Source organism: Sylvia atricapilla, chromosome 5, assembly GCF_009819655.1.
Source record: "Sylvia atricapilla isolate bSylAtr1 chromosome 5, bSylAtr1.pri, whole genome shotgun sequence".
NCBI lineage: Eukaryota > Metazoa > Chordata > Aves > Passeriformes > Sylviidae > Sylvia > Sylvia atricapilla.
The window spans coordinates 9,877,127-9,902,058 of NC_089144.1; the positions used below are offsets into that span (position 1 = coordinate 9,877,127).

At 40.6% G+C, this 24,932-nt stretch overlaps 2 protein-coding genes across 4 annotated transcripts in view; one reads left to right on the forward strand and one right to left on the reverse strand.

Moving 5' to 3' along the window:
* COG5 (component of oligomeric golgi complex 5) overlaps positions 1–1,688 on the forward strand; it is a 174,900-nt gene extending 173,212 nt beyond the window's left edge. The window contains exon 22 of the mRNA XM_066318657.1: positions 990–1,688. Coding sequence (XP_066174754.1) covers positions 990–1,104 — 115 coding nt within the window. The 3' untranslated portion in view covers positions 1,105–1,688. The remainder of the gene's footprint in view (positions 1–989) is intronic.
* Positions 1,689–1,849: 161 nt separating this feature from the next.
* Positions 1,850–19,506, reverse strand: HBP1 (HMG-box transcription factor 1). 3 transcript variants are annotated; one of them, XM_066318659.1, is made up of 11 exons: positions 19,365–19,506; positions 15,270–15,458; positions 13,907–14,141; positions 12,877–13,009; positions 12,021–12,132; positions 11,786–11,898; positions 11,280–11,436; positions 10,568–10,712; positions 7,946–8,275; positions 4,523–4,664; positions 1,850–2,973 (listed from the first exon to the last, which is right to left on the reverse strand). In XM_066318659.1, exons 2-11 carry the CDS (start codon positions 15,436–15,438, stop codon positions 2,956–2,958), a joined length of 1,554 nt encoding a protein of 517 aa, XP_066174756.1. In that variant the 5' UTR covers positions 15,439–15,458; positions 19,365–19,506; the 3' UTR covers positions 1,850–2,955. The 3 variants fall into 3 exon arrangements, with proteins under 3 accessions (XP_066174756.1, XP_066174755.1, XP_066174757.1); XM_066318658.1 differs by having other exon boundaries at positions 15,270–15,462; positions 19,365–19,503; XM_066318660.1 differs by lacking the exon at positions 19,365–19,506 and adding an exon at positions 17,677–17,696 and having other exon boundaries at positions 15,270–15,462.
* Positions 19,507–24,932: the final 5,426 nt, after the last annotated feature.

The window sequence follows — 24,932 nt, forward strand, 5'->3', positions numbered from 1 at the left end:
GCCCTGTGGGCTGTGCACAGTGCTGGAAGGGCTGTGGGGACAGTCTCTATTAGAAATGGAACAGCCGCATACCAGCAGCTGTATTAGTCTCCACTTAAAATGGGGTCTGTTGTTTGTGCATTTTCTTAATGTCACAGTTTTGCTGTAAATAGCACAAATATAATTGAAATTTAGAAGGAAACTCCAAGATGATTGTATCAGTTCCATGAAGAAATGGAAGCAGAAAAGAAGAAAATTAAATCCAAAGCTGTATTTAAGTGTGGCAACACTAGCTTGGCCTACTTAATGAATTAGTAAGTTGGAATCTCAACAGATGAGCACTTAAAGTGTTCGTTTTATAAATTGACTGTCACTCAACAATACTGCGTATTAGAATGTTGGCTGAAAGGTTACCCTGTGTTGTAAAGCCACAGTTGCCCCTTTTAGCTTTGCAATGTTTTATTTGTGCAGTTCACACGAGTACATGTGACATCCTGTGACAATGTATAATAGAGCCAGGCCGTGCCTTGGCCAAGCCCTGTCTGGGATTAAGGTGGCGTTTCCAAGGATGGACAGTGGGAGCTCCAAAGGCTGTGCCAGGAATCACCTCAGGGCATGGCGGGTGTTCACCAGTGCCCCACTTTTCATGCTGAAGTTGCACTCTGAGTGTCTGCAGCAGCTGGAGATTATTCTCTCCCTTTCTAAAGGTTACCAGTGCAGCTCTGAGCCCGAGTCTGTGCGTCAGAGCTGTCATTTCAAGCCATCTGCAACATGCTGCTGCTTATTTAAATGCTAGCTTGTTTGCTCCTCAAACATGCAGGAAAGGAGATACAGATCATGGAACAATTATACAGAGCTTTTTGCAAGGTCTTCCTTGCTCACTTCCTTCCACAGACAAGTAGGACCATCTGAGGAAAATTCTGCAGGAGGGAAGAAGGCAATTAATTTCTGTTGCAGAGCCTGAATTTACAGTAATTAATTGCTTTACTCTTTTTTTTTTTTTTTTTTAGTGGTGCACTGGAAGCTTATGTGCAATCAGTGAGAACACGAGAGGGAAAAGAGTTTGCACCAGTCTATCCCATAATGTTCCAGCTGCTGCAGAAAGCCATGTCAGCCCTTCAGTGAGCACACCTGGACGATGCTCTCACACCAGGGAATGGACGGTAACACAGCTGGGGGCTTTGGTGCCACATATGTACTCACTGTTCACGTAAATTATCCCCAAGTACATCATTTACAATGAAACGTTTACCTGCTTCATGTCTGAAACTTCTGTCTTCTTGCTTTATGTTCACATTACAGGAACTTACTTATACAGAAATATTACAAGGAAATTGTACAACTTTTATGTGCTGTATGTCTACATCTAATTGAAACATTCTTAAGCATTCCTTTTGAATTTAGAAAAGTTTAAAATTAGAACTCAAATATTACAGTGTAATTGCTGAATATCTCAAATAAGGAAGCAGCTCTTTTCCTACAAGTAGAGTTTTAAACAGTTGAATACATTTTAGCCGTATTCAGAAAATTGTACTTTTGAAACGTTTGAATCATCAGTTTCCATTTAAAAATCACTAATTTTAACACAAGGAAAAATATTTATAACTAACCTAAATGCTTCTCTATTGCACTGCTACTTGCTTAGAAATAATTTATATTGATTTCAACTCTTTTTGCTTAAACTGTAATAAAGAACATTAACTATCCAATCCTGAAAATAGTATTTGAAATTCTTCACTAGCTTCCTAATGGCAAAGCATTAAAATGTACTTTGGATGGGTTCATGTAAAGACTTGCATGCAGAACGTGCTCATTGCTGCAGGGCTGACTTTGTGATTAGTCTTCTTCATTTTATAAAACACACAACACCAAATTTTAATGAATTTATTTGAAATAATATACAAGAATATAGTGTGCAAAAATCTTAGGGGCAACATCTTGTAGACGTGTCATAAACTGAAATTTACAGTTGTGATTCTTAAAAAAAAAAAAAAAAAAACCCAAAAAACAACGCACAGCTGTTTAGTACAGGAAAAGCCATGATTGTAAATGTTCACAGCAGAAGCAATTGTAATCCTAACGCAGCTGCTCTAATTTTAGACAGTTGGAGGAGAAAAAAAAGTAAAGTGCAAGTGTTGCACATGTAGTTAAGTGCAAAGTTTGCCCCCACCATAAAGATGTCTTATGGCAAAATATAATATTGTAGAATATGTGGCAAAGACAAAACACAGAGTTATAACTATGATGGTGATGATATCAACAGCACCACTCTTCTTGAGATAACGCTATTTATTCGTTTCATCCTGTCCCGGGCCATTGTTTCCACCACAAAATGACAGCTCTCACTAGTGCCAGCTGATGCAAAAATATCTTCCTTGTGGATACAAGGTTTCTAAGTGGCATCCCAAGCAGCAGCTCCCTTGCTACATCACACCACACCCTCCATTCCCACACGTTCTGGTAACTTGCTGGCAGCAGGGCAGGCTGGGAAGCTGGAAGCTGATAATACACTTTGCCATTTCAGAAAATCCCAGGCCCCAGAATCGCAATTAATAATACAGTTGTGCAATACATATTAATTAGCAATAAGAATCAATGTATATAAACAGCTGTTACATATTTTAAAATTCCCCTTTTTGTACATTTTCTTTTAAAAATAAACATTTATACATATCTCCTTCACCTCTTTCTAAAGTACTTTAGCACCACAGGATATCCATTTTCAAGCCTATATTACCTGATACATAATGAAGTTTGGAAGAAAAATAAGGCAATTTGGTTTAAAATGCTGATAGTTTTTAGCTTACTTAATGTTCTATTGTAAAAAGCAAATCTGCACTCAGATCATTTCCATGATGGTGCCAGTATTTTATGGTCACACACAGTCACAACAAATAGTAAGACCTTGATCTTGCATCTTCTTGCCATCAAGCAACAGCCATTTTGTAAATACAGAGTTAACAGGAAAATTCTGGCTTAATGCTGTTGTGAGCCCTGAGAAAAGAGAAGAGAAAACCAGGTTAGCAATTAGCAAGCAAAGGGGACACAGCGCCTGTTTTCAAAGCCACAGGTATTTCTAATCATCGGTCAGTTACTCAGAAGAAAAGAGAAAGGCCACACCACACAGTTGTGATCTCTGATCATCAAAAGACCGTCACAACTTCTCTGTCACTGCCTGGAGCCCCCTGTCATTACTGAGTAAGGTTACCAGACTGCTAACAGTTCAGTTCACTGAACCAGAACAGTTATAAAGGGTATTTCTGCTGTAACACTGAGGTGATGGGTTCCACACATCCTGTTCTCTTGGCCTGAAGACTGTAGGGACAAGGAAAATCCTACTACAAGGCAGGGCAAGAAAGCCTTACTGAGGCAAACCCATCACTACTCAGCTACACACAAACACGCCTCTGAGTTGCTTGAGGCTCACAGGTGAGCCTGTGATCTCACCATCCAAAGCTCAGAACTGCAGTAGTGTAAGAGCAGAATAAATAAATAATATTATTTTAACTAAACCCACAAGGAAATGTAACAGAAGCTGTCACTGTTGATTAAAATAGAATGCAGTGAACAGAAAAACAGCTTGTTCTTAGCAGCTGGGATTTGGTGGAACCTTCTGCAACAAGGGACTGGAAACTGCACAAAGTATGTGCAGCAAAAAGAAGCAACTCAGCGTTGGAGATTTTCGTATTCAGTCTTAAGGCAACACTTGCATATGCTCTTGAGAAAGAAGCCTCATTTACACATCAAAGGAAAGGGGGTGACTTGAGGCTGAAGTCTTACACCACATGGATGGATGGTTTCACCAACCATGTAGATGAAGTCCACACCACCCTTCAAGCTCCTACCCAGCCATAAAATGGAAGAACATGGCAAGCACTCTGTGCACCTCAGTGGATCTTTCCTTCCACTCTTCTAGCTGAACAAGCAGAAACTTTTTTTTTCTGATGTTTGCTTTACATGGTATTTCAGCTTTAAAGCCCTTCTCTTTCTTAATATATCCACCACCTACTAATACATTGCTGCAGACTCTTAGATGGATGCCTTTCTATGAAGTGGAAAACAATTTCTTTTCCTACAGAAGTAGTGTTATCTACTGTATTTATTTTAGAGCTGAGCAGAGTAATAAACTAAAGGGATTGACAGGGAAAAATTATTTTGCCCCTTCAATATCTTCATATATGCTGATATAAATTATCAGTAAGAAAACTAGAAAAAGGTAGAGAAAAAGCTTTTACAGAAAATAAAAAAGTCTAGGTACAACCTTATGAACTCACTTCAAAGCAAAAGACCACGTGCCTTTCCTTTGCATTTCACAAGCACACTAACCTTCAGTACAACAGAATCCACAGAACTCTCAAAATATTCACACAGACCCTCTCCTGATCTGTCTCCTGCCAAGCTGCCAAAAGCAGGTTAAACAACACAGGGAGTAAATGAAGGTTTCGGTGATTAAGAAAGCAGCTTATTCTGAACAAACCACCCTGTAGCCACCCATCTGAACACATGTAACACCATAATGAAAAAGACTGCTGCACAGACATACAGAATTTGTTCGTTTTCTTTTCCAACAGTCAGGATTTAAACGTTTCTGCTCCTCTGCCAAGGCCTTGGCTTCTAGTGTGTACATCCTTCTTTCCTCATTTTTCATTTTCTTCCACCTGTCGCCAAGTATCACACTTATGGCTCTGCAAGATAAATGTTTACAGTACAGTCAGGACAGTGCTAAGAAATACCAGGAATTTTTTTTTGTTTTTTATCTGAGCACTTTTAAAAAAAAAAAAAAAGTGAGTTAAATGTGGAATTAACACACAAGAAGAAATCATCTGTATCTTAAAATTTTTAATTATCATATTTGTGATGATCTTCTCATAGTTCTTTTAATAGTTAAACAGCTGAGACTTCTGTGTTAGCTGAGCATGGGTCAATGCACATTTTAACATTTCAAAGGGTGTACATACAGCAGCTGGCATAAACCAGCAAAATAGAGATGTTACAAAAACCATCACCAAATGGTAACTCACATTTGTTTTGCTCTACTTTCATACTAGAAAATCATATGACAGATTTGCTGAAAATATGTTCTCTAATAATTAGAGCAGTGAACTGAATATGACCTCAGCCAAATATTTGATTAACTGCAAGTCCCCAAGTCTAGTTAATCAATATCTGTAGCTTCCTCTACCTTTAATCCATCCTGGGTGGAACATACTGATAAGTTTCCATTCGTGTGCAAATGGAACCATTTCTTTGAACACATCTATCACCATTCCAGAAGCTGAATTAACTCCTTTCCTTATAAACTCTAGGTCTTTTGACAGCATTTCTCTGTACTATCTTGCCATATTGCTTAACCCCATTCCCAAAAGTTGGATCAATATCCCATTAAAACTTTAACTCCGTCTTTTAGCTGAACGAAAATCTCTAAACAACAGCTCTTTTATCAGTGACTATTAAAGCTACCAAGAGGTTTGTAGACTTTGGCTTCAGATTACAGCAGTGAGAGTTCTGTGACTGGCTCTAAGAAAAAGGTGGACACAACTAAGTCCTTTTTTTTCCTCCTATTAATAAAGTTCTTTGCTGGCAGAGAAGATATTCAAAGCAAATCAAGACAATTCGAGTGTCATCAGCTATTTCCATACCATGGCACACAGAACAATTCTGAAGGTTGTTCTGCACCACAGCAAAGAAATGGTTGTGACTCCTGCAAGGCAGTGTGGTGCTGTGCAGGTTTCCCTGAGCTGCAGGGCACTCAGGGACCACATCCCAAAGTGCCCAGACAGCCCTTGGCCTGCACTGCCACACGCTCTGGGGACTCCTGAGAGCAAACTCTCAGGGGACACCACATCCCATCACCACCAAACCCATTGGCCTGTCTCTCTGGCAATGGAATTTCTGGTTTGCTAGCCAAACTGAGAACCAGTATCTTTGGTCTGTCATCAGAAGCAAACATACCCAGTTTTACTTAGCAGACTTTTCATCTTTTGACGGTATCCAGAGGCATATCACCAAAAACCTCTCTGCTCTGGGTCACCAGCTTGTACTGGATCACTCACACCCTCAGGAAAGAACACGGTGACCCAGAGAGAGCAGTCTGCTGTAAAAGCCATTGCCTTCCCAAATAAAAATACACCATGAGATCTTTTAAACAAAAATATGATTTCCTTCATCTCTGGAAGGTCCACTGCTCAAAGAATTTCTGAACACACAACCAAGTTCAACTACAGTTACAGTGTTACAGTGAAGAGTATCTAGAAAATAAACAAGTGCAGCTCTAACATCAGTTTTTCAAACATGATCTTGCAGCCCATTAAGTATCGTGTGACTCCTGGCTTGTGCTTTCAGTGTTTACAAGTTTGCTGTCTTGCTGACATGCCTTGGGCTGCTTTGTCTCAGAATAGACCATTTAACTCAGAAAACCTCAAGTTCTGTACTTTCGTACTCCCTTTAGGAAATAACAGCAGCAAACATGAGAACTCTACTGTACAGAAGTGGCTACTATGTTGTAAGATCTACACAGTAATCTGAAAATAACACAAGCTTACATTTAAAAAGCATGAGAGTTGCCTCCCAGCAGCTAAATTAATGAATGCCTCAGCAAGACTCGAGTGACAGTAGCTGAATGCCTGTATGAATTATCAGTAATGCTGTTTCTGCCATCCTGTATTTTATGGATGCCATGGAACTGCACCCAAATGCGCTGCCTTCCAGGCAGGACAGTGAGTAGTGCATTTTGAACCACACTTGTAACTTGGTCATCTCTCTCCTTCAAGGTAAACCTGCTCACCGTCCTGAAATACTCACTCACTTTATTTTCACATGCAGGCAGCCACAGCTCCAGTTTACTGCATCCATTTGAAATCAGCATTTTCAACTAAATATATAACCATCATAAACTTTTCCTGGCTGACATTCCTGGCTCCATTTCTCATTGATAGTTACAATGAGTGTGAAGGCAGCAGATCTGCTTCGCTGAACTTACTATAAACATTACACAACATCATTGTCAGGACACACAAGACTGGCTGGGATTTGTCTGGCAGGATTTTATATTCCAGCACCAGTTACAGCCTCCTTATTAGAACATTATAAAATAGTAAAACCCCTTTCAAAGCCCTGCCAACTTTAATTTTTACCAGATTTAGTTCTAGAATTTTTATGTCACAGTGCAATTTTTACAGTGACGATTTTTATAAAATTACATACAGTAAAAAAACTGTTTGCAAGATCGATCCATGTCCGTGTGTTGTGGTTTCTACTTACATATGCACAATTAGCACCAAATATTGCTTAAAACATATGTAATGGAAATCTTAATTAAAAAATGCTTAGAAGCAAACGTGCTAGAGATAAAGAACAAACTAACCAAGACTCGTCCCCCAAACACAGTAATGGAATTCTACATTCCTTATGCAGGAAACTCTTCCTGCAAGTTTTAACAGATTGTTGAATGCCTTTAGGGCAAGCAAAATTTGGCAGTGTGCTGTCTGGATCACGATCTTTGAGATACCCTAACTTATCAGTACTCCACTCTTCAATAAAATATACAAACTGGAAATAAATGCTTGTAACTTCATGACCAATTTGCAATAGTATGTCAAGACTTAATTAGAAGAACCAGAAATTTCCTTTTTTTCCATTACAGCACATGAGCAGAGCACCTCATCACTGTCGACAATGACAGTTCTGTATTTGTGTTTCTGCCAGTGCACACATACACATGTATCAGTTGCTTTATCTCAATATTTTCTCAGAAGGTAAGTTTGCCAGAAATGGCTTGTATTGAGTTTACTGAGTACTGTAAATATTCACAGTCCACCCTTTCTGTTAACATCTTCCAAAACTTATTCTTAGAATAATACACACATTTTATTTCAAATGCAAAAATTAGGCTATTTAAATCTAGAAGTGAGACACAGATACTCTTCTAACTCATCAGTAACAGCAAAATTACAGTTTGTATCATTACCTGTTGTCTTTCCCTGGATACATCTGAGTGTATTCAACTCTGTATTTTTTGGCAAAAAGCATGAAGGCATTCATTGGTCTTTTGCACTTGTTTGGAGAAGTGGCACTCACAGTACTTGCAGTCCCTGAGCTGTGGCTTTTGCCAGCTTTGCTGTACAAAGGGCTGGAGGAAAGATGTGACGATGCAGCAGAGGCACAGTTTTTACTACTGCATTCCGATCTCTCAGCATCTTGATTGTTTGATCCCCCACAGGACAGCGAAGCGCGGCGCTGGCGAGCCATGCTGCTGAGCACATACACTGCAGAGGAGTCCATCGGGGTGAAATCGTAACTGCGGGGAAAAGACAGATCATAAAGCCACCATGTAAAATCCCTAAAGATCTCTTCACTCATCAATTTTACCACATTTCTAGGATTTTTCCCGCTTTTCTGTGACATAATGATTTGTACTTGATGTGGATGTCAGTGTGAAGGACAAAAAACTACAAGACTGGCAGGTAAGTCAGTATTTTCTTCCATGTGACGAAGACTGCAACTTTACATGTTCTGCTAAGGACTTTCCTCAGCTGTGTATCAGTTAACTGTACAATGTCTTCAAATTTCATTCTCTTTTTAAACACACTTTTTTCTTTCTGCTTCTGTCCTTACCATAAATCAAACCTCATCAGTGAATGACAAGTAGAGAAAGGGAAAAAATGCAATGAGTTCGCTTGCAAATAAATACTAATGGCAAATGCGAAACCCCTATATTAAAATCATTATATTATATTCACTACTGTACAAATAACTTCTCTAGGCAGTTGAACACATACTATTTTACCTTCCAGTGAGGTTACAACGCTGCTCAGAGCCCCGTGAGGTCGCACTATTTGATGCTGTGCTGACAAACGCCTGCCCCCTAGTGACAAAAGCGCGACATTCCTCCTCGTGGTATCTGAACACCTTAGGTGACTTGTTTCCATAAAATCCAGACCTCCAAATCCGACAAACTCTTGTAATTTTTAGCTGACAACAACTGCAATTTACTTGTAGTCACTAAAGAAATAGTTTGACTCCATAGACTCTCTGTTACCATCTCCAGGTGGGAAAAACACTCTTGGAAAGGGGCTACTCAATCAAATCTAAACCCACTAAGTTACCACCACAAGATAAACAAACAACATACATATGCTAAGGCTCCTCTTACCTACTGCTCAATGTGGCTACAGTTGCATGATTTATGGCCAAAATAAGGGGTTTGAAGAGCTTTTTTTGTGAACACCAAGTGGAACTAACTACTAGTGACGAAATCCTGCATGTGGCAGTCCAGCCCCGCTCTACAAAGGCAGCTCCTCTTGAGGGACAGAACCACACAGAAGAGAGGAGCCCAGCGAGTGGCCTCCACCATCCCTCAGGAAAGTACAAAGCAGCAAAGAAGGAACAATGCTGACCATCTTGCAGGCTCTCATGAGATAAGGAGAAAGTACTTCTCTGTTCTGCAACAGGCCAGCCCCCTTCCTAGTCCTAATCTCCTGCCCATAACACAGAAACAGAATTTTGTTTTTAATTCTTCTGTCCTGTTATCACAGGTGCAGCTGTTGCATGCTCCTTTCTCAGTCACTCCTTTCTGCCCAGAAAGACAAGGAATTTGAAGTACAAGGCAGATATTCAGCTGGACTGCAAATTAGTAAAGAGCCAGAAATTCAAATTTTTCAGTGAGATGTAGCTACTGTGATTCTAACAGCTCTCTCCATATACAGTTCAGAACAGGAGTTAAGAAAAACACCCAGACAGCAAATGAGTGAAGCTAAGCAATCTGAACTTGCTCTATGCCAGATTGAAATCCTGCAAGAGCTCCCAGGGCTTGAACTGCAAAGAGTGTCTTAAATTCCGTTTTTTCTGTTGTAAAAAAACAAAGTGCAACTAGATTAAAAACAGATGCTAAAAAGGCACTAACATAGTAGGAAAAGATAGATTTTACTAAACCATCTCAAAATAGTATGGAAAAATCTTTACTATTTCTTTAGACTCTTAGAGTAGTTTATGTTGAACAGGAGCTCTGAAGGTTATCTGGTTGAAGTTCTAGCTCAGGGAAACCCCAAGGTGAATCAAACTCTGAAGTTAGGTAAGTTTGAGCTAATATAAAAGAATGCCAAAAAACAGAACACACAAAAATAATAAGAACTAATTATGAACATACTGTATTCTAAAGCCATTGCACATGCATTTACCACTAAGAAACTACTCAGATAATTGAGACATATTGTAGCATATGAAGTACGAGATAACAGCTGGCAGATATATATTGCCAGAAAATTGTACTAGGTTTCTTCCAACATAATCCACTTTACCTGGAGAATTTATAAATATATATATATATATTTAATGCTTTATCTAATCTGCCTTAAATGATCATAAAAATATGCTAAAAAGTTACTTCACTCCAAGGCACTACTTTGCAGTTTAGCAGAGCACATAATTACACAGCTTTCCTAGTACTGAGTATTCATTTTTCCCTATCATTTATCTTTTATTACCAAAACTATTCTCTCTTTTCTCTGTATAATGCTTCAAATTCTTCCAGACTTAAAGTGCCTACTCATTAAATACAAGAACCACTGAGGCCACTTTATCCAAAAATTACCTTTTAAATGTATCAAAAACACCTGAATCATCAAAGTTAATGGCATCAGGGTGTCCAGGAGGTAGACACAGATCTCCAAGATGCATTTCACAGCATGGAATGCCATGCTGTACCACAGTCAAGCTTGGATAAAAAGATGACCAACCTGAAGTGGTAAAGAGTTAAATTAGACAAACGGCCAGACAATCTCTCCAGTTCTTCATTGGAGCAATCCTATATCTTGTAATCACATCATTTTATAAAAATGTTCTGATATAGTTTCTTTCACCCAAAAGAAGAATCAGGAACTCTTACTTAGGGAATTCTTACTGTAGTTTATCTTTATCTCAAATAAAATCTCATTCTAGCAAAAAAGGAATCAAAACCTGGAGACTTTTACCATCAGAAGTTCCATTTTTAGCAAGTGAGAAAAGTCTCCCTTATTTGCAGTTTTCTTCTCTCCCCCCACCCCAGTTCTTCTGCTTTCCTGAGCTCCATTGATAAACTCAATGAAATCTTTCCTTAAGAGATAGGCTGTCTTCCTGGAGCTTTATAGCTTTACATGGGGGTTTTTTTGTTTGTTCATATTCCAGATTTCTTTACAAAGACAGTAAATTGTTTCTACACTACAACTTTATCCCTTTCTTGAACAGTATGGGATGCCAACAAAATCTGCAGTCACTTTCTGAGAGTATTTTAATATGCAACTAAATGTACTTGAGGTATTTCATACCTTTATTTTTAACATAAAATGGATGATCAAGTCTGCATTCTACAGTAAGCAAGCCATCCTCCACTGTGCCAGGATCAAAAGTCAGCTTCAGCACTGACTCACCACAGGAAATGCTTTCTTCATGAGAAATCAGCTTCAAACCATTGGAACCATAGTCCTGTTAACACACATACAGTTCAAAACAATTCCCCCAAGAAAAGCATATACCTGTGTATACTTAAGGTGTGTATACTCATCATCATACATTGTATTAAAAAATAACAATATTCTAATTTGCATTTCTATCTTGCTGGAAATTAATAAAGATGACATAACATTCAAAACACACCTAAATTAATTCAGTTCAAATGCTTTTCCGTGAGATACACAACAGCACAGTGATCAGCTCTAAACAACATTAGTGTCAACCTGTTTTCCTGAGACAGTAATTAAAGACACAGAGGTAACATAAGAAACTAAGTATTTGCTGCAGGTATTGCAGTGAATTTATTAGCACTAATGGCTACCTTGTAAGGACTGGCTGGGAGATTTTCCTCTTTTCCGCAGCTTTCAGATCTTGCAAACTCTTCAACATCCTGCCATTCTTTATTGCGTCCTTTATGAAAGCACAAACGAGAGCCTAACAGATTTTTTTAAGGAAAAAATGTCAGTGTTAGGTTAAAAAGTCTGTGTTACAAGAAAAAAAAAAAAAAAAAGAACAAGATAAAACAAATAGTTATTTGATGACACATGTTATTTTACCTTTTAGAAAACAATGCCAGACAGTTGAGGGCCAGGAATGGCACCATCCTAAATCATCATCATCTGAAAGTGATGACATGCAGAAAATGCCAGATTCTGATTCACTATTTGCCTATTAAAAAAAAAAAAAATGGTGTTGGTATTTTACTGCTGAGTATTTTAGGGCTGGTCTTAAATGTCTTAAGACAGTCTCTAATTTGCACTTGTGGCATCAGTTTCCCTTAAATACTATCAGGAATGTAACATAAAGACAAAGATTAAAGGAATGCAGTAAAGGTGAATGGATCATTTTCATCTCCTTTTCTGAGATGCATCCTGACATTTCTGGGTTTCATTCTCTGAGATTCATTTCATCCCTAAGGATTATCTTATGCTCATGTGTAAGCATTTTACACCTCCATCATTCCTTGGTCATCTACAGAGTAATTTAAATTACTCTATGGCTCAAGGCAGTTGTAGATAAATCACTGGAAAAAATGACTGTTGTTAACAGACAAATTTCAGATGCAAATTAATATATGGGAAGAGGAAACACAGGACTGACAGGTTTTGTGCATCTTGAAGGAGGGGGATCCATATTTTCTTTTGAGGCATCAAACAAGATAGCTTTTTAAAGTTCACTTTACAGAAGTAATCACAACAGAAGCAGAAAATCATCTCATCACAAAAAATATGCAGTAGCACTACAAGCCTACCCCTGTGTGGTGAAAAAGAAAAAAAAGTAACAGAAAATCTAGCTTAAATAGCAAGAGTATGAACACTAAACAGATTTTTTTAAAAAAACTAGTTTCCCTTGTCAAAAAACCTAACCCATTACTCACACATGTTTATTTTAAAATGTTTCAGAACAACTGACCCTTTCATGTCTGACTGGTGCTTCATCCACATCATTCTTGGAGAAGTTAGGATCACTGTTTGAAGATCCTGGTGGAGGACGTGCATAGGAATGTAAACTTTTGCTTGTTGCTATTATGCGAACAGGAGATGATCTACAACAGAAACATGTATTTTAAAATATCTCAGATTAAGACAACATGAGACTTTGCTGCCGTAACTCTAAAATGCTTTTATTGCAAATATTTCCGTTTGCATGAGCTGAACACCAAACAAACCTCCCACACACCAGTATTCCAACAGGATGATTAAAGGGCACAGGCTCAGGCAAAGAGAACACTTAGCATAACTCCTGCATAGGTTCTATACAGCACCCAGATGACAGTATTACTTCCACTGTGGCACCTCCTTAGCACAGTGCTGAAGTCCTTCTAAATATCTTGATGGAAATACCCTGCTCTTAAGAGAATATAAAGACATCTGCTGTGTCCAAATTATTAAATCTCAACTGCATTACTATTAACAGTATTGTGTTGGGTTTTCTGACTATAAACCTAAGAAAAGCTGTACAATAAAAATTGAAGCACAGAAGTTTCCAAGATCCCATGCTTGCTGCTCACAACCTTACAGAATTTAGAGAGCACAAACCTCAGACAATTACCACTAAAATACACATTGCATTAGATTTCCAACTAGCTGTTAAAAAAACCTAAAAATCTGAAGCACTAGAAAGCTTTAAGAATTTCATGTAAGAAATTCCTCTTAGTTTTTATCTGCTGCTTCACATGAGGTAAATGTCTATAATTTCTGAGCCTGCTGTGGATAGGCAATGTCTTTATATCATCCTTTATCTCATTCACAGCTGGAAATTAAGCAGCTTTTGCACCAGGCTCTGAGATGAGTTCTGTGCATGCTTTCACAGAACAAATAAAAAGACAAAAAAAAAAAAAAATAGGGCGCCAGTTCAAAACCAGGGTGTAAAGAGTGAAGGAAATATTTTGGAGACAGGATTATAAATCTCTATAGTTCAAAACTGAAATAAGTGTCAGTACCTGTTATAAAAAGCACACTGCATCAATGGACTCTGAGGACTTGTGGCTATATTTGCTAACTCTGTCAACCAGTTCACCCCATTCTCAGAAGAATAAGCATTTTCTGGATTGCTGTTTGAGGTATGTTGGCTCCATGAAGGCCTTGAACATTCCTGATGTGAAACATCAGCACCAAGCTGAAAAAGTGCAGGTGGAGTAGAATCTGTCTGCACAGCCTGTAATTCAGGAAGATCATCTACAAACAAATGCACAAATTACTATAATTATACTCAATTCCTTGGTGTCTGCTCAATTTGACACCAAATCTTGCAAATTTGGTGGAAAAAACCCCAAAACACAATAAAGTAATTTTATTTTCTCATATCACAACTGCCAACATTTCACAAATCCTATTCATAAAAACGGGCACAGAAATAGTAACATCTCTAGTCGATTATATATTTACACAAGAAATTTAAGAAAAAAATTAGGTAACTAGATAAAAATGTAGTTCTGATTTTAAAGTTTCTACTACATTCACCAGTTTACACAGAACTGTACTGCAGCATTATTCAAAAACCACATGCTTCACTAAAACACTAAAACATTCCCCAAAAGACAACTCAATTAATCTGTCCTTGAAGGTATGACACTAAAAAAATTCAAAATCAAAATATATTCAAGGTAAAAGGCTTCCACCAGGGAACCAGAGTTAAATAACTCAGATTAAATAAATTCTGAAAACTGGGTATATAGTCTGGTAGGGTGAATTCTTATCAATAATATACACCTTTCCTATCCCATACAGAGGAACAGTAAAGACCCCAGCTTTTTCAGACAAGTCTGTGCTATGTGCTGTCATGTAACAAAGTATCATTATTCTTAATCACTTCATACTTTCCGTTAAATGTGTTAATATTTCATATTAATAAATTAATATTTCACATACATATTAATATCGATACTTTCTAAGGTATATGCTGTTTTTCTCCAATATATGTAAGAACTGAAGTAATGTTCCTCTATCCCAGAATCTTTATTTGCAGCAGATCTAAAGCAACATGATTTCCCTTTAGGAGGAGCTCTTGAGCTTTCTGTTTGTTTTTCTTGTGCCAAAAAAACCCTGCTCCTCTGAGAATCAGAAGCACAAATTTGTGGCTCTGAGTTCGAGAACAAATGTGAGTCAACAGGCCAGTGTGTCAGAACTGGAAATGGGTTAAAGGGAGAAGTGACTGCAAAGTAAGGCCTTCAGATGTCACAATTCCCTGCCCTACTCGAGTTAAAAATCAGCAATTTCATTCAGTCAGCTTCCAATAATTTCAGTATAGGAAATCTAAAACAAATTTCAGAATTCAGTTTCCTCTGAAAAAATCATGTTATTTACCAAGTTCCATGTGCTCATCACTAGATGCATATCCAGGAGAAGAGGGCAGGTTTTCATTACACTTCAGCAACTCCAGTGATTCGTTCATCCCTGAAGTTCTCTTGTCCACTACCAGAAGGAGTTTCTGAACTGCATTAGGCATTTGATTTGTCTTCACTTCCCACACCATGTTAGGATGCTCCAAAGTATCTGACTTTAGAAAGACAGAGGTTAGAAATTTGTATACATGTAAACTGCTTTAAGTTGCATCTGATATACTACTTCATTAGCAGGACCCTAAATCCTCATTTGTCTGTAGAGTATCACAGCATATTTTAGGGGTGTCTAGACATGATCTTGTACAATCTTTACAGAAAGCAGAGCTAACTCTGAAGTCAAGAGGCTGCCTGGGGCCCTGGCCACTTGAGTTTCTAGTATCTTGAAGGATGGAGACTCCCTGGCACTTCCCCTGTTCCAGTAACCACTCTTGCTGTAAAGAAGCTGTTCCTTATGCAGGTTTGAACTTCCCACAGCCTGTGCCCACTGCCTTCAAGAGTCTGGATTTACCTCCTCAACCACCACTCAAGCCAAGATAAACAACATTCACTTGGTACCCTAAGCCAGTCAGCCCATCACAAAAGGCAGTCAGATGGGTCAGACAAGATTTGGTTTTGGCTACTCTGTCCTGGCTATTCCCAGACAATTTCTTGCCTTACAAAAAGGGTGGACATGGCTGTCAAGAGAATTTGCCCTATAAAATACACAAAGGCTAAGGCTAACCAGCCTGTAGTTTTCCCACCTCCTCCTCCTTGAAGCCTGGTGTGACATTTTCTTTCATCCAGTTATTGGGAGCCATCCTGCCACAAAATCTCTGCTTTTTGGAGACCATCCTCACAATACATCCCTGCCCATGGCAGGGGGCTTGGAACTAGATGACTTTTAAGGTCCCTTCAAACCCAAAAGATCCTGTGACCCACAAGTGACAGTGGCCTGGAGGGGTCCCATCTGGTCCCACTGCCTCATGCACAGACGCCTCACAGAACTGGCCTACCCCTCAGTTGCTCTGCTTCTGCCACACACAAAGTGTCTTGCTCTCTCAGAGGCAAGTTGCTACAACCAGGGGCTTGAGGAATCTGGGAACAGGCCTGGAAAATGAAGATCAAAGCAAAAATGCTGCCCTAAACGTTGTGAGACCAGGTCTCTTCTGTCATTTAGCATCAGACTCACATTTTCCCCAGTTGCTCTTTTAGCACTGGTGTTTCTGCAAAAGCCTTTTTCACTCTCCTTCCCATCTCTGGCCTCCAGGAAGAGCCTCAAACACACTGGACATCTAACATCCTTCACTGTGTTGCAAATGGAAAAAATAAAGAAGCTTCTACTGAAAGATTTCACTTCAGTTTAATTTCCCCAAATTCTAGGAATGTAAGGTTCATACCACACCCATTCTTTTAAATAATCTTCAGCAGAGAACTGTGAGCTTATTCTACACAACCACTGTCTCTAAAAGCTGGTAAAGAACATTATCCAATCTTCAGTAATTTAGTTACCTACTTTATTTTTTCAGATGAGGATGAATTAAAGCTACCATAACATGATTACCTTGTACTTTAATGAAGTGTCCTTGAAAAAAAATAATCACGAGTGTCTCATGAAAGAGCAGAAAACACAGCTTAATAAGAAAGAAAACCTGTAAAGTCTACCATATGCATGTCCACTAAGTAAGCTACATTAGAGAAATACCAACAATAGCTGAAAAAAAAAATAGTATTTTCATATCATAGAATGACTGGGTTGGAAGGGACCTCTGCAGGTCATCTAGTCCAGCCCCCTCCACTGCTCAAGTAGATTTACCTACAGCAAGTTGTACAGATCATGTCCAGGAGGGTTTTGACTGGAAAATTTCTACCCTTCCGATCTCCTAATCTTTGAAATATATGCAAAACTTCTATAAACTTGCATGCCAAACATAAAAAAGATGCTTGATTCTACTCAAATGACACTACTACAAAGCTACATCAGTTTATTCCAATTTTAAGGAGGAGAAGGAAGATCACAGAAATAAGAACATACAACTCAAACTATCAGTGACATTATTTTCACCTCCAAAAACATCTTTCATACAATTTATACCCCTGTCACCTGTGAGGGACAGCAAAATTACACACCACAAGAGCAGATAGATCATTTATTTCTGAACAGAAAAAACAGACCTCAGTACTACAGGTCAGGACCTTGAAGATTATCTCCAACTAATCAACTCTGAAAAGCCACTCCTTGTTTTTCTGGCTTATCTACGTCTTTCGTTTCCCTCCTTCTGCCCTGTTTTTTGGGTTTGTTTTTTTTTTTTTTTTTACCCTATATTTTTTCCTCTCTTCCTTTCCCGTCTTCCTGCCAAAATGAAGAAAGAAACTTATTTCTAGAATGTTACCTTCTCCTTCCTTCCTGCCAGGTGCCAAGACTTGAAAGTACGTGTCCTGGTATCACAACACTGAAGGTCAGAGATAAGGTACAGATACAAAATGCCAGTCTGACAAAAAAGATCCTTGTTCGAAAAATGAATTATTCCTCCAAGTCACAAGAATTTCTCTAAACCAGAGCCATCTGTGTACAAAAGTCAAAAAATCCTCTAACAAATGAATGACAAAGAAATTTAGAGAGAATTACAAAGAAAAACTAACAAAGTAACCAACTTTACTTTTCAATTTTTTATTCTGCTTGACTAAAGTCTGCTGTGGACATCACACCCTTCTCCTCAGCCTTTCAATGGTTTGAACATGAAGTGGATTGGTCATTAATTACATTGTAAAGATTTTTTTAAAATTCAAGTTTATGTTGAAAATGTGTCAGAACCATGCTTCACAGGACTGTAATTACTACGGTTGTCCTTGGAAGCTAAGTGAAATTATTATTTTGTGCTTTAAAGTAAGTTGTCATGCTGAAACAAATGACACTACTAACAAAGCCTTTATTAATTGATCCAAGTCTATTTCTAGAGGGGAAAAAAAAATAAAATTGGGAGAAAAGTAAATAAACTGTGGCTGAGAAGGGGTTCAGCAGGAACTGGGCAGCATCCACCCAAACCGCACAGCGCAGGAATGCCTGGGTGGAAATGCTTCCCGTGGTTTTTCTCCTTCTGCTATTTGCCTTTCTTCCTCCAACCTACTGACGAAGTTTCAGGCCAGGTCTACGCCTGTGCAATAGGCTGGACGGAGTTTAATTCGGAGAACAGCTTCTCCAAGCAAAACACAACATACTGGCAAGACTGGATCTACACCAGGGACTTTTCCTGGCGCAGCTGCTTTGATCAGGAATCCTCGCTGCTCATCCCGGGCCGTGCCAGAGCGCGCAGCCGAGGCAAAGCGTGATTCACCATGTTTTCGAAGCCCGGGCGGCCTGTTGTCTGAGGCAGGGCGGGCCGCGCTGCCCGGGCCGTGTGGGGCCGGTGTTCGGGGGCGGCCCGGGGCGGCGGATCCCCGGGATGATCCCGGCAGATCCCCGGGATGAGCCCCGGGATGAGCCCCCTCACGGACGCCCCTCACCGGCACCCTCGGCCCCCCCGCCCGTCACGTGACCTTGTTTACACCCGCGCCCGCACGGCGCACGCGCGCTCGGCCCCATTCATTCGAACTGCGTAACAGCGGCCCGGGGGGGCCCCGCGCCCCGGCCGCCGCTCCCCCCGCGGGGCTCGCCCGCACCCACCGACACCCCAAACGCTCCCCGGCCCGCACCGCCGCCGCTCCCGCCGCGGGCACAGCGCCCCCGCTCCGACAGAGCGGGCCGGGCAGCCGCTCCCCGGGGAAAACAAGGCGGGGGGGGGAGACACCCCCCCCTACGCCGCTTGTTTTTGTGGTTTGAAGGGGAGCAGAGAAGGCCGGCACACCCCGTGAGTTTCAACCCAGCGGTGCGAGGCGGTGGCGGCTCCGCGGGGCCGGTCAGGGAAGGCGCACAGTAAACAATGTCCGAGGTTGCCGTCGCCGTCAAAAGAGCGAACTCGGCGACCTCCTCGGCTCGGCCTGCGGCCACTCCCGCTCCCCTCCAACCTCCCGGACCCCTCCCGTCCCCATCCGGAGCGTCGCAGCCCTCAAAAGCGGCAGCTCGAAACTTTGTAGCACTTACCGAACCCGTCGCCATTACCGAGTTCCCCCTCGGCTGCCCCCCCGCCCCGTCCTTTCGGTGCGTCCCGCCCCCTAAAGGCGCTGCGCGGGCGCTGAGTGGCTAGCGACGACGTTGCTCAATTCGAAGTCCCTTCTTATTGGCTGGCTAGCCTGCCTGTCAGGACTCCTCCCGGAGGGCGGGCATGTTTTGACTCTCCTGCACAGCGGATTGCACCGCGCTTCACATCAATCACCCCCATGCGGCGTTCCCATTGGCCGCTGCCTCCGCCGGCGGCTGCAGAAGCATTCTGGGAGCTGTAGTCGCCACCGCCGCCCGCGGCTGCCCACGGGCCGGCGATAAGACGACAGCCCCCAGGATGCCCCGCGCGGGCCCGGCGATAGTAAACAAGCGGCGCGGGACACGTGTACCCGGCCCGGCCGCTGCCCCCCGCGCCCCTGCCCCGCTCGGCCCGGCCGCGCTTTGGGACCGGGCCCGCGCTGGGCCCGAGTCACGGCGGCGGGCTGAGAGGCAGCTAAAGGTCAGGGAGTGAGTCAGCAGCTGCACTCGGCCTCTGCTCCGGCCTCGTCCCTCCCTCCCTTTCATTGAAAAGACACTGGTGGGAGCTTAGGCCCAAAATACAAGCTGGGGTGGGGAGGAGAAAATAAATTAAATCCATGCAGGTTTAACAGTCCAGTAGTGTTTCCCAGACAGTCCCATGCATTTATTTACCAAAATAACATTGTGGTTTGGTTAAACATTACTATTAAAACATTTTCCCACTTACCCAGTAACTCCTGGCGATCAGAGAGGTGAGACACCTCCGGAGAGCACGTGTTTGTCACAAAATAGATGAATTACTACGCATGATGTGATACAAAGCAAGTACAAGCACAGTTCAGAAATAGACAGTATTTTAGAAACTGATGGACAGTTATAATACTTTGCAACTGTTGGGATTTTTCCAGCAAATGCACTTCTTTCTTGTCCTGCTGTCAACATCATGCCAGAAATAAGAATGTGTCTTAAATCCTGTTCCAGAATTGGTATCTGTGACAGTTCTGCCTTTCAGGCATATTAACATGGCTGTACATGAAAATAAGAAAAAAAAAAAAAAAAAAGGCTAAACAGAAATGGCTCCCTGTTTGGTTAGTGGCCACTAGAGGGAATGCTGGATTGTTGTTCCCACAAGCCTACGAGGCCTACAAAGGTAACACAATTAAAAAGTAAAAAAGGAAATGATACCATAATTGTACTTGGCATCACAACACACTTACTCTGCAGATGTCGTTGGCACATCAGTCTGAGATTTTCCTTTTCCACAAAGTAAAAGTTTGCCTGTTAGTAAAGTCATTGCCATCTGTAGGCACTGTTCGAAGACAAACTACTCTGAAAAATACCCAGTACGTTCTGCAGTGTGAACTGGAAACTATTACTCTCTGTAAGTGAGCTTAGCTTTAAAAGAAAGTAGAAAAGCCAATCCTATGGAATTTAACTCAAAATCTTCTCTGCTTAATGACCAAACAAACATGTGTTTAATAGCATCTACAGATAATTTTCCCAATCTGAAAATATTATTTAAATAAATACCTTGAGAAAAATAATCTTAAAAGTAATACTGAGATTCAAATATTAAGTGACTAGACAGCTTATTATAATATCAGCTGTCTACCCCACATCCCACAAGCTCACATTTTCCCTATATTTACAATTCAGCCTTTTTCTAAATAACTGATACATCTTTATATGAGAAAGCTTTCATGGCTTCCCCTCTCTAAAATATATTCTTTTAATAAATAGAAAACTGATAAACCAGGAACCATCTTTTTTACACCACTCCACAATAAAATTAATTTTAAGGCTGTGTTTCTTCCCCTCCTCTTTTGATCTCTGTTACATATCTAAACAGCCTTTAGGCTCTTTGGAGAGACATCTAAGCTTCTTGGGCTTTTAACGAGTTTCAGTGCAGACCCTGCGCTGCCAGATTGAGGTGGGGCAGAAAACCTGGGCAAGCAGATGTCTCCACTCTGCAAACTGCCTTCTGTGCCTGAGGTACAGCCCTTGCAAGGTAAAACTCACAATGTGCTCTTCTAAAGGCTCCCTCTGCCACAGTATGGAAGATGGAAATGGCAGAGGCCAGGTCAAGCAGCTACAGAAAATATAAAATCTTGTCTCAAGTCCCATCTTTCTTCAAAAGTCTGTTGGCCTAAAGGATATGAATCTTTTAATGGAGCACATTTCCACCCTGATATGCACTTTCTGGACTCAAAACTAAATATCTTCACAGCTATTTACTGTGAAGATTCACTGTTCTCTACAAAAGCTTCATGCATGAGTATTCAATATGAAGGCCAGTCCTCTGAGATCCACTGGCCCAGATTCCAGACACACGTCTAGACAAGTAAATACCATTGCTGAATTAGAGCCTTGGTATCACACTTGGATCTGTGACATACCCAAAAAGCACAAAAATATGAATCCTACCTAGGACTGAGATTAAAATCTTGTGAAGATGAATGTCTAAATTGTTTTGAATTTTTAAAAAGAGACATGTAACCGCTTTCTTATTTTCAAATCTACTTCTCCTTTGCATACAGTAAGTTTACATTTACTCAGTGAGGATGTAAGGGAAAATAAGTAAAGGGACAGGTAGTCCATGCAGTAGATGACAGCAAACACACACAAAACTAGCACAGGTTATTCACTAGCCCCATTGGCCCAAGGCAAGTATGTATCATCTAAATTTCAGAATTAAGATTATGTCAATGCCATTCTCCTTGCTCTGAATGCCTGGTCTCTAATTAAATCATTACTCCCCCTCCACACACCCGACCTCGCCTTACTCCATGCCCAAATGAATGGGTGCTCAGAGAGTGAATCAATACTATGTAACACAGGCACTCTTGGTAGCTTTGCTGATTCAGTTGCTTCTGCTGTTGTAAGAGGTAGAAAATAAGGTGGGGGATTGGGAAGTGTTGGTCTTGAGTTACTGTCACATTAGAGGTGGCACAAAGAAGCACAAAACAAACAGGAAAGACTACAATTAGAAAATACTGACTAATTTGCATCTTAGCTATTTGCCTCCTTAAATTTCCAGGCACAAAGTTAAGAAGCTACAAAACAGATTTTTAAAAGTAGTAATATTTGAGTCGAAGTTGTATCAGTAAAATATATGTTGGGTTTGTGCCTATCTCCACTTTTAATCCCTCCTGTTCTAAGTCAATCCTGCCCTTATAACACGGCTGTTACTGCTGACTCTCTGAAATACAGCATATAATTATTTTAATCCTGCTACAGGAGCTTTCACATCAGCATGTAGACATCCACCCTCAGTAATTAACTAAACAGTCCCCCCAGACATCAGAAGAACCCTGCTCACCACAGCTTCTACCCCTACCCAACATGGCAGCCTTGGTTCTGCAGCCATCCTGCTCCTCAATCACGTTTTCTCCTCACACAATGTGTATCTCCTAAAGCTGTTTGTGCTCCTTCCCTCTTCCAGTGGCCATTTGTGGCTAGCTGCAGTGGTGACTGGCTCTGTCCTCATTCCTAACAGCACCCCACGCTCACAATTCCTGTCCTCAGTCTCCTCACGGAAGATGCTCTTGGGAAGGAAGAGAAAAGGAAAAGAAAACTTGTTGCTCCCAGGAAAGAAGTTTTCTCTTGAGAGCTAGAAGAGAAATTTCAGTTGCCTCTTGCAGTGACTCAAATTGAGGAAAAATAGAATTAAAAAACAGGGCAGGGATTTTTTTTCCCCCCCTTCCAAGACAGGTCAGGAATCAATGAGAAATTTATTTCCTGTCATTATGGCACAGATTCCAGTTTCAGCCAAACATTTTTAACCTGTAAAGATAGAGCAAGACTAAAACTGACAATAGTATTATGAAAAAAAAATTAAAACCTTCCCATATCATAAAAGAAACTCGAAGAGTGATAAATAAAAACCTCCATCCCAGCTCAAAGCTTGCAGTAAAACAAGTCAAGAAGAGATTACAGAAAAACTGTAGGTTTCCTCTGTGCTGGTTAGGAAATTAAAATGCCAGTGAGTGTTTCTGGGCACTGGAATACAATAATCTGTACTGTAGATGATTCATTTTAGAATAGCCCTTGAACAGTTTTTACACAGGCCAATAGCTAATAATTTTCAGATACGGTTTGGGAAACATCACAGGCCAAGGACTATTCTCAGCTGACCGCCAGTATATGGCCACCCCATATGGAAAGCTAAAAAAACCCTTCCTGGACAACTTTTAAATGAGCCCAGAGAAATACTAGAAAACAGTATGAATGTTGGTCATTCAGTGCCTCTGGACTAGCAAATAGTCTCAGACACATAAAATTTCCCATGATAGATACAGCCATACAGATGCAGCCAAAACCCAATGGTACAGTCTAGCTAAGGTTGTTTAAGATAGGCACATCATGTGACTCCACAAGGACAAAGCAACAAAGAGAAAAGGAATATAGAACTTCTTGGTAAGTTGGATGGATTTTTCTAGATAAGATATTTATCAGAACTGAGTTTCCAGCATCTTCAGAGATATGAGGGAGCAGGTCCCAAAGGCTCACTCGGTTGCCAGGAAATTAATCATCCACAGAAACCTGCACAGAGCATTTTTCTCTCCCAAAACTTCATAGCTGCTCAGCTGAAATAATTCAATACCTTCAAAGAAGACATGACAAAGTACTCACATCAGGAATTATGCTATTTTTAGGCCATCTTAATTTACTTAACCTCGGTAAGAAAAGGTTGAGTCAGCAGATAACATTACAATGACCTAGTAGAACCTAGTGGTCTTGATTGGACAGCTTTATTTATGTAATAGTTTGGTCTTTTCCCTGTTCCACCATATACTCATTGGCCTCTACCAGTTCTCTGGAAGAAAGACAACCCTACCCATTGTATTCACACAGCCATGGCAATGCCAGAACTGCACTCCAGGTCATTTTGATTTACCAGCAGAAAAGGGGAAGGGGTGGGACAAAGGAGATGAGGAAGAGAGAGTGGCTGCCCAGCCAACCAGGCCACTGTGTCCTAGCACAGAGCCAGCCTGTCACTCCACTTACTGTATATCCCCTTACTGCCACTGGCTCTGCACCTGGCTGCCAGGAGGAAAATCATTTAGAGGGAGAGAAATGGTGTGAAGGAAAAGACAGTGTTAAAATCTAATTTTCTTTGGGCTTTTCATACCCTACCAAGATTATTCAGCTTCCTTTCAGTTCGTGAAGTGGGAGTGTCCAGCTTGATAAGCATCTTTCTGAGCCAAAAAGTAGGTTAAGAAGTTTGAAAACAGCCTTGGTATATATCTAAAGGAAGTACATCTCTCAGAACAATTTGAAAATAATCCTGAATTTTCTAAGACAGTCAGCAGTACATATCTGCACAGACTCAGCATACAAAGAAGCAATTCCTCTCTGGAGTAATAGTTGAGAACTACAGACACAGGAAAGTGTCTTAGAAACTTAATTAAAAAAAACCCCAAACCCACACCTATAATCATCACATGTATGATTGGATAAAAAGACCTTTGAACTACCATAAAAACTTTAGCAAGAACATATAAGAATGTCTGTGCTGTGGCAAATTGACTT

Coding starts and splice junctions, on each gene's coding strand:
- HBP1 (XM_066318658.1), bottom strand. Junction 13,010..13,906: donor CAGTGTGCTTTTTATAACAG/GTACTGACACTT, acceptor TTTCTGTTGTAG/ATCATCTCCTGTTCGCATAA. Junction 12,133..12,876: donor CACCAGTCAGACATGAAAGG/GTCAGTTGTTCT, acceptor TTTTTTTAATAG/GCAAATAGTGAATCAGAATC.